This window comes from Battus philenor, unplaced genomic scaffold (assembly GCF_028537555.1).
Source record: "Battus philenor isolate CCGP_79_NKW_IND1 unplaced genomic scaffold, ilBatPhil1.0.hap1 SCAF_20, whole genome shotgun sequence".
Lineage (NCBI taxonomy): Eukaryota > Metazoa > Arthropoda > Insecta > Lepidoptera > Papilionidae > Battus > Battus philenor.
This window is the reverse complement of record NW_027181683.1, coordinates 11,465,608-11,475,819: the sequence shown is the minus strand read 5'-3', so window position 1 is coordinate 11,475,819 and position 10,212 is coordinate 11,465,608. Positions and strand designations below refer to the sequence as shown.

The 10,212-nt window shown below is 30.1% G+C and overlaps 1 protein-coding gene across 1 annotated transcript; it reads right to left on the bottom strand.

Annotated features, from left to right (window-relative positions):
- Positions 1–3,736: 3,736 nt before the first annotated feature.
- Positions 3,737–9,102, bottom strand: LOC137923045 (uncharacterized protein PF3D7_1120600-like). Its single transcript, XM_068766166.1, has 4 exons — positions 7,596–9,102; positions 5,963–7,157; positions 5,024–5,360; positions 3,737–4,030 (listed from the first exon to the last, which is right to left on the bottom strand). The coding sequence occupies exons 1-4, from the start codon at positions 9,100–9,102 to the stop codon at positions 3,737–3,739; spliced, it is 3,333 nt and encodes a 1,110-aa protein (XP_068622267.1).
- Positions 9,103–10,212: the final 1,110 nt, after the last annotated feature.

Genomic DNA, 10,212 nt, shown 5'->3' with positions numbered 1-10,212 from the left:
AGTATGAATAGTGAACTTCGGACATACGGCTAATATAATTTTGCAAAATATTTCCCTCGTATAGCGCGTTCATTTTAATCTGTACAACACGATTATTTATGAAAGTAATTGAGGAAATTGTGCGTGCACGTATTTATTCCATCTTTATCTAAGATATATAATATATAGATAGATATAAAAGCATTAAAGAATATATAGCTCATTTGCTGACAAGTAAGGTATGGTACATTCTATACAAAAATCAAGGGTTTCAGAAATATTAATATAGAAAGAAAAAGCTTTTTAAACAGTTTTATTTAGTTCGATCCGTACGGAATTTGTTTATTTGGGTCAAAATTCGAAATTGAAATTTAAGCACCTTCCCGTTGTCAGATTGATCTGAAATTTGGTACATATATTTAATTTAGATGACAATACAATATAATAAAATCAATGACATTATAAATCTAAGATGGCCGCCGATACAAAATGGCGGATTACATATTTTTCCTTAACCCCCTCAATATGGGTATCAAATGAAAGGACTACACTAGTAAAACACGATGATTATGTCAAAATTTAAAATTCAAGATGGACGCCGTTTCAATATGGCGGACTAGGTACATATTTTTCCACAACTACCACAATATGGGTGTCAAAAAACCGTTAAACTTAAAAGTTTTTTAAATGTATTTTATTTTAATTCGTATTACTTCATATTAAAATTAATAAATTTTTGATATCTGTCTGTTTAAATACGTCTTTAATTGCGGGACCCGACAAAACAAGTTTTGAAAATAAATTCAGACTCAAGGAATTTCGCTGCTAGCATAGCTATATAGCAATTTAGTAAACTAAAACTCAGACATCGTTACGCTATTTATCCTACTAAAAGCTTTATACCAATTTTGATGCCGAATAATTTAATGGCATCTAAGAACTAATTAGGTCTATAACTAAACGACATTACGAAATAGCTTTGTGGAAATTTAGTAAACTGAAACCCAGACATAGTTACACTATTCATTCTGCTAATTGCTAAATAGCAATTTTGGTATCGAATAACTAAATAGCATATATCAGTTCATTAAGTCAACAAGTAAACGACCTTACAATATACTTTTATAGCAATTTGGTAAACTAAAACTAACATCGTCACAATATTTATTCTGCTAATTGCTATGTAGCAAACATGATATCGAATACCTAAATAGCATCTATCAGTTCATTTAGTCAACAAGTAAACGACGTTACAATATACTGATATAGCAATTTGGTAAACTAAAACTAACATCGTCACAACATTTATTCTGTTAATTGCTAAATAGCAATTTTGATATTGAATAACTACTTAAATAGCATCAATCAGTTGATTAAGTCAACAAGTAAACGACGTTACAATATATTTAAATAGCAATTTGGTAAACTAAAACTAACATCACCACAATATTTATGCAGCTAATTGCTATATAGCAGTTTTGATACCGAATAAGTAAATAGGGTCTAACAATTCATTAAACAACTAAACGATGTTACAAAAGTGCTATGTAGCAATTTAGTTAACTAAAACCCAGAAATCTTTACGCTATTTATATCCTGCTAAAAACTATATAACAATTTTTATATGCTTATAGCAATACACCAATTTTATAACCTAATAGCTACGAAGCAATTAATTATGTTTCCGTTATTTTCTGGAATTTACAAAAAATTTATAACAATATCAGAGCTGTATTAGTGTAAATAAATCCAAGAAATAACATAAAGAAATAGCAGTTGCTAATTGCTAATACATGTATTACTGGTAATGTATTATTAACAATTATTTGTAAATATTGTACAATTATTGATGCATAATTTATTTTTTCCTAGATTATATTTATTCAGAGCTTAATGAAATGTGTGATAAAAAATAAATTTGAAAATATTATTCTTGTTTTATTTATAACGAAGCTATATTGTAAAAGCTAAATTAACTATGCTAGTAGTTCTTTAAAGTTTTTTGAATAAAATTTTATGATTTTTTAGGAGGATAGATACACTATCATGCTTATAAATGTTGTTAAATATATATTTTTTTTATTTATTTATAGCAGTTCGCGAGCCACATGCGCTTATGTTTTATTTGTCTCTCTTGTCTTTGTATATCAGAGTTCCTTTTATTTTATTTTATTTTTATATTTTAAATAAATATTATGGTTTTTACATCTTCATTATGCACGATATTTATATTTTTTAAATTAAGTAAAATATAGCAACTTATTTTAAAACGTATTTTGTAACATTTTCCGAATTCGAATTAGTAATAAGTAACCATAGTAACCATAATTACTGAGAAATGCTTTCGCCAATTACTCAAGTAATTTAAAAGAATTAACAAGAGAAGTAAAAAAAATTATAAAGACTGGCCTTCTATCGTTGGATACAATCCTAAATAATTCACAGATTGCCACTGCCCACAAATAAGTTTTCTATACTTTGCAGTGGGATCCTATGTACGGAAACAATGACTACATCGAAACTACATTTAATCCTAAGGTTCTTTACTCCTGAAGCTTCAATTTTGTAATTGACAAGTGATTTAAAAATGTTATTAAATATCGTACCTATCAAACCTGGTACATCTCACCAAGATAAGATATCTTAATCTTTGATAGACTTATTTGTGACTAAAAATAAAAGTACGCCAATACTTCGCTTTGCGTCGTTTCGTTTTAGCGTTTTTTTTTCGAAGTTGCGTTGTTGCTTAATTAGTACTATTTTTCACTATGCGTCGTTAGATTTTCGAAGTTGCGTTGTTTTGGGTTCGAGTCTTTATTTTTTTTTCTTAAAGATGGCAACACTTGTTTCTTATTGTGCCATGCCATCAAAACTCGGGGATTCCCTTTCTAATTAAAAATCAACGCGATTTTAATACAGTTTTATTTTCACTTTGTTTTGCTAATTATAGATTTCAGTTTCAATTACGTAGTGTGTTGTGCATTTTTTAAAAGAGAATAATAAATTTATATAAATTTTTACGTGTTGTTTCTGGTTACAAAAAAGTAAATATTATTCAAATTTATTTATTGGCAGAGTTATATTATTTTTGTGTTTTAAACGTTTAGTTTGTTCAACTTTCTTTTTAAAAGTAGTAATTTCTTCCTCAAATTTAAGTAGTATTTTCGTGACCCTGGTACCTATCTTCGATCTTTACATGGTTTGCTATAGAAAATCTTAATTCACTTTGCGGCGTTTCAATTTGCGTTGTTTTTTTTTTGGAACGTAACCACGACGCAAAGTGAGGTATTGGTGTACTTGAGTTCCTTTAAATTTTTTTGGTAACTTTATTTTTAATAATTATCTTTCCGTATTTTTTATAATTTTAAATATGCAAGACATTTTTGTGTTTTATATTATTAACAAATATGAAAGACTAGGCACAACGTTACATTTTTCAAAAAGATAATATTAAACTTCTTGTCGTTTTTCTCGTATTAAAAAAATGTACCAATATTGAATTCAGTTCAATATTACTGGGAAAGTGCTATCACCAACTATAACTTGATTTTTAATAATTATGAATAAAAGTAAAATATATATGTTAAATTTTTACACGTACTTTTTTTTTCACAATTTGTAAATAAATCAACTGCGTGTTGCGAGAATTCAAAAAAGTTTCGCACAATCAAGGAGCTAGGTTAAACCAATATATGATCATACACCTATATATACATATATGATTTCCCACAGATTTTTATATTCAAAAACGAATTTATCAATTTTTTAAACCATTTAATTCATTAAACAATCTTAAAACAAATACAAATTCATCTCTCGTACTCTCCACTTCTGCCCTGTGTTTATTTGTGAATATTATAAAATTGTCTTCAAGTCCATTCTTCGCACTATCTTCTATTAGTCCAAAAAGTTTAGAACTTGCTAGATGTAAAAGAACTTTCAGCGAAACATCTCTTGTCACCGGTGTGATATAAAGCGTTTTCAAGTCGCTGAACCATCTTTGATGTTTGAATTTGGTTACGGTTGCGATTTGTTTTATAGCTTCGTGAAGCTAAAAATATAAATAAAATAGTAGGTAAAAAAAGTAATCAGAAATGAGATCTGCAGAAGAATCAAGGTCAGCTAGAAGAATTGTTCGTCTAAAGTGGCAGCGGGCATTGCCCACGTGCAACTGACCACAGTTGGGTAAGAAAGTCTCTCGAGTGACACCCACAATACTGTTGACGCTTAGTAGACGAAACGTGCAACCTTTTTAAGATGATATGCTCAAGGTGGCAGAAAGATCTCTGAGGGAGGTCTATATCGTGCAGTGATGTCATGGTGATGATGATAGTTAAAATGTTTGCGACGAGCTTTGTTCATTTATTGGTGTGTAATATAACCCGGCCTTAAGGAGTGGACACCACAGAAGCAAGCGCAGTGAAGATCTTCCACCCACAAGGTGATAATGACGTTATTAAGATCGACGAAAGATTCTGAAACCCTATGTCCTAAAAATCCTTATAATTAAGACGACCCACTCGAAAGAACAAAATGGTATAAGACTAGTCAAGATAAATACTTAAATCTGTGATAAATGTAAAAGTAAAAATGAAATTATAAAGGAATGTAAATATGAGAATAAATCGAACAAAGAAATAAAAATAAAGCAAAACAGAACAAAATGTATTCTGGTTGGAAAGCGACGAAAGCGAGGTGATTAATGAAAGGATTAGGAAAAATGGAAGGAATCAAATAATTTGTAAATAATCCTCTTTTAATGAACGAATAAATGACATAGGAAATGAAAAAAGATGAGAACACAAATAATATGATGAAAAAATAATAGATTTTGTAATAATAGTGATTGTGTACCCAAGGGCTATAAAAATATGACTAACTCATAATAAACTAAATTCCGAATCAATTGTATTCAGAATTTCATTTTCAGAATTAAAAAGCAATATCTCGTGAACGAGGATTCCTATAAACATCAACTTCACATTGAGCTATATGACAGCCTTTAAGTTAAAGCTAGAATATTAAGATATAATTTTTAACATACCTCGTACAAGTTGCTTTGAAGGTCCAAAAGGAAATTTTCAAATTCGAGTAGCACATCATTGTTTACATTCGTACTAAACTTTTGCATTTCTTTTATATATTCAATCATTTCATTTAGCGTATCTAAGGGTGTTTCAGATTTATTTACCATATTTTTTGGCACATTTGATTTCTTTTTAATATATCTATCTGTTATTTTCTCTACAATTTTCGCATTCTTCTCCGAACTTTCTGAGATGTCAGCGAGAAAGGATTTGGATGTATGATACATATTTAAGTTGTACTTTAGTAGTTCAAAATCTGAATAATGAATTTCCTCCCGAACTTGTAGGCTATTTCTGTAATATATTAATAATAAATAAACACCGAGAAGTAGACAAAACATTCATAAGAACATATAAAACTTAACAAGTCGTCGGAAAAAGCAGATTTAGTTTGCTTACAACCTGTCTCATTGGAAATCCGTTGGGAAAGCCCGTCTAACAGTGGATATCTTATGAATAAAATGATGATGTTGATAATGAAGCTGGACATCATCTTTTGAGAGTGTTATCTCTAATCTATGTAATCGATGATGAATCATATCACCTATGAGAAATAGGTCAACGTGAGTTGAGTCATTGCCACTTTCAATAGTACCACTATTTTGGAAGGCCTGTTCTTACTTCATTACTTCTCAGCATGCCCTGGATTCACGGTACGGGTGCCAGGTCCTTTGTACGGAGAGTGACCAGGTCTCCAAGAGGCCACCTTGCAATACAATGGCGTTTACCATCACCCATTGGAATTTGTTTTTGACTCATCTAACTTACCTATATCTCTTACCTACAGCCCATATAAATTCACAATATCTTTATTCCTAATACTTTTATTACCTAAATTGTAATATTTGTTCACCTAATTTATGTGGACTTTAAGTATATTTATTTGTCTTACTTACAAAAGTTCTAATAATTTTTTAATTGCAGATTGTATATCCACCGTACTGCCTAACCAATCGTACAGAACTAGTCCTTTATTATCATATTCGATCATATCTTTTAATACATTTAAATAAGCGTTCAAATAATCATCGTATTTAATTTGTTTAGGTTTCTTGACATTTTTAAAAACAATATCCACTTTGTTACCCCTTTTCACTCCTATATCTATCTTTAAAACATTCTCATGCTTAATTGGAATAACAAGTCGTTTTTCTTGTACTACTTCTTCCTTTTCGTTTTTAGAACTTTTATCCACTTCTGATTTACCTTCAGTATCAGTTACGCGTTTAATAAAGACTTTTGTCTTATTGAATTTTACCAGCGGTTTTTCTCCAGAATTCATTCTACTGAAATAATAATCTACTGCTATATTTTTATCACTGACATCATGCTTTTTCAGGTGATTAGATCCACCTCCTGGTAGAACTATAACAAGAGTCTCATCGCGTCCTCTTAATATAGGTTCAGGATTTTTTTCCGTATTTCCAAGTTTAGTTTTCAATCTTTGTCTATTGTTACTATATGTGCTGATTTCTGGAGCTTGATCACTTTTCTGATTATATAGTTTATTTCGTAAATCTCTTATTTTGTCTTTAATATTATACTTCTCTTCACTTGGATCTGGATCTATAACATCTTCCGAATTGTCTTGAAACATAACGTCGCTAGAAGATGATCTTTCCGATTCTTCGTTAACGTCATTATACAATTCCTCCGATGCATCATTAGCTCGACCTAGGTAATAATCCATATCTAAATAATCATAGGGATTAAAAATGATCTCAGAAACTTTTTGTTTCCAAACCGGTACCAAGCTGTTTTGATATCCTGTACTTCTCGGTCTGTGATATCCATTATTTGTCGTATAAGGTTTAAAATTCCTTTGACTACTCCTTACATTTTTATTTTTGCTTCTGTAACCATTCGTGTTAATGCCTCGTTTATTATTAAGGTCATCTGCTTCATCATTATAGTAATAAGGGAGTTGGATTTTAATTAGTTTACCATTTTCATCAAAATTAGGACCAAAATTATTGTAGGGGCTGTAAAAAGCGTTCTCAGGTGCATAGTTATATACAGGAACGTAATGAGGTTCTTCAACAGGTCCAAAATTCAATTTTTTTGTCGGGTTAAATGGAGGCTTTTTGTCAGCTAAAAGAAACAATATACAAGCGTAATGAAACAATGCACAATACAAAATATAATAGATTATAGAACTACGAAATATTCGTGTTGCTTTTACATTTTGGAAGAAAGCAAATATAGACAAGGTTCTTTATATAACAACAATTTCTAATCTCAAATACTTTCCTAGTAATATATACACCAAAATATGCCTTACTTTGGCTAGATGCACATGATATGTTCAGTGACAGTGGCAGGATAAGCGATTTTATGTACGTGCACTGTGAAGTCAATATGCCTGACTAATTTTAAAATAAAGTAATATATATAAAAAAAAACAAGAATAATGTTCTCTCCCGATTTCGGAAATTCTATTTTATAACTGAGAGATATCAATACTAACATATAAGATGATAAATATTTTTAAAAACTAGTTCTATATTAATATTGTACAAAATAACTTACAGATTTCGAACACTTGATAATGATTATTATTTTCACCATCGGATGATAATAAATTCGATCTCTGTTCATGTAAGCCAGATCTGTCATTAGGACTTTGTGGAATTTCCTCGACATCAGCACCAATCCTCAAATTTTTTTTCATCTTGTCCACACTCACATTTTGAGTTTTAATCTTCGTTGTATTATTATCAATTTCCTTAAACGGTTTACTTGTTGTTAAAGATTCAACGCTATCTCTATTAGCATAATGGCTATCTAATTCTATTCTAAAATCGACAGGTGTTGTCGCTGGTTGTAATTTCTCTGTTGTCACATTTTGAGCACTTTTGTTGTTGTCAGCACTGATAGGACGAATTGTTTGAGTATCAAAATTTTCCGAATCTTCATTTATTAACAATGAAGCTTCGGTATTATTTTGAATATCTGAATCATCTGTTTCTAAAAGTCTTGACCTGGTAGTTATATTTTCTACTAATGAGTCATTATCAGTTTTAAATGTTTCTCTCTCCGTAACAACAGATGATACGTTTAAGATATTGCTTGTACTACTTTCTTCTTTTGGTAATTGAATGTTTGTATCAGAAAGTATTTCATTGCTTGCGTTCTCTGCCGATTTTTTCTCATAACTTTGAATCATTTCATTGTTTAAGAGGTCTTCCTTTTCTGACTTTGAACTGTTTGATGCAACTTGCGATATAGGTGTTGTATAATTCGTTTGTTCAACGGAAATCGCTGGGTAAGTTTTCTGACTGTGATTAATATTAGTATCCTCCTCTATTTCTTTAAACTCCATCTCTTTATCTTCATTTCTAATATCTAGTGTATCGTTATTATTTCCTATATTTGCATCATCGCCCGATATCTGGCTTTCTCTTCGAAAGTTTTCTGGATTAAGTCCTACAACCTTTAAATGATTTTCGTCTAAGGGTTCTTTTGTTGCATCATCGCCTTCATCAATTTTGTCTGTAGCTATTTTATTTGCATAGCTTTCGTCATCATATAACACACTCACTGGTACTTCCGAAGCAGATTCGTCTATTTTTGCTGTATTTTCATTGGACATATGCTTGCTCTCTTCATTTGTGTCTTTTTTCCTTCTATTATTTTTACGCAACGTTAAATCTAAAACTTCTGATTTTTCTTGTTCATCAAAGTCATGTTTTTCGGTAGATTTTCCTATTAAACCATCATTATCCTCTTCGAAATTTTTCTCTTTAATCTCACTTTCAAGCCTACGGCTGTTTCTTAATGCATCGGATTCCTCTTCCATAATTTTTTGTACATAGGCAGCATGTTCATTGAGTTTCTCGTCAGAAATTTCAACACTTGTCTTATCAGGTCGGCTTCCACTTCTAATTTCAGCAACAATTCTCTTTGTGATTCTGTTAAGAAAATCCTGTTTTTCTTGTTCAGGTAACAGATCAATATACTTTGCTTCATCGCTGTCAGTTTCCCCGTTGGTTATTTTGAGACATACCCAGAGTAAAATCAACACTTTTGCGTACATTGTCTATTGTAATATATTACGTCATCGTCATATGCACACACTCATTGCTGATGACAAAGTAAATGGAAGTATACGTTTTAATTGGAAGTCACATTTAGATTTGAACTCATGCGAGTGAAATCGTTATTAACTTCAGCGATAAGCCAGAGAAAAAACTATAAAACGTCAATGCATTTTCTATTCATTTATCATTTCCTGAAATTAGTAATTACATATTAATGGAAAAATGAAAACTTTTATGCCGTATACAATGTTTTAAAATTAACTTTTTTGAAGTTAATCAATTATAAATAAAATAATAAGCTTCATTAATATATATCTTATTTTAATATTTGTTTTACAATCTTTACGATTTCTCAATTTTAAACTTTCGAACATTAATTTAAAAAAAATTACCACGAAATAATGTTTTTCCTAAAATGTATGTAAAACATATAAACCGATGTATTATTTCAAAAGTTTTTTAATTGTTTATATTATGTAATAAATATCCACAGATTATATACATATAAAAAAAATATAAACAAACGTAATGATCTCTGTGACAAAGGCGTGCGAGCCTAGTGCTAAAACCAAATGAATGAAATGTTTTCGACAATCAAATATATTTCTATCAAGAGAAGCTTACAAGTCCACAACTAAATCAAGGAATACATGTATTTTCAATGATATTTTGGTGTATTACTAGTATTAGACATTGAAATAATTAAAATTTACCTGAATCATTGTTTTCTTCGACATGATGAACACATAAAAATATTTTAAACACCAGGAGATCCGTTTTTGTCGCATTATTAACTTTTAGTTATGGAGCTATGATTATCATCTAAAAGTGAAATGGTTCGTTCATAACTATGGAGTGCACATTTTGAAATGCTCGAGTAATAATTTAACATACCACGTTGCGGTTCAAACTAAAAATACAAAATAATACTTGCATACCAGTAACATGTATTTGTTATTTTCGGACGTAAAATCTTTTTGGACAGATGCCCCATGCCCCAGGTTTATGGAACATAAAATTTTTCATTTCGTCAATATTGGTTTTGAAATGCGTAGATGTAAAACATTAATACGTCCTCTTATGAAAGTAATGTTGAATAAATGTTG

Coding starts and splice junctions, on each gene's coding strand:
- LOC137923045 (XM_068766166.1), bottom strand. CDS start 9,102: ATGTACGCAAAAGTGTTGATTTTACTCTGGGTATGTCTCAAAATAACC. Junction 7,158..7,595: donor TTATCAAGTGTTCGAAATCT/GTAAGTTATTTT, acceptor TGTTTCTTTTAG/CTGACAAAAAGCCTCCATTT. Junction 5,361..5,962: donor AAAAAATTATTAGAACTTTT/GTAAGTAAGACA, acceptor AATATATTACAG/AAATAGCCTACAAGTTCGGG.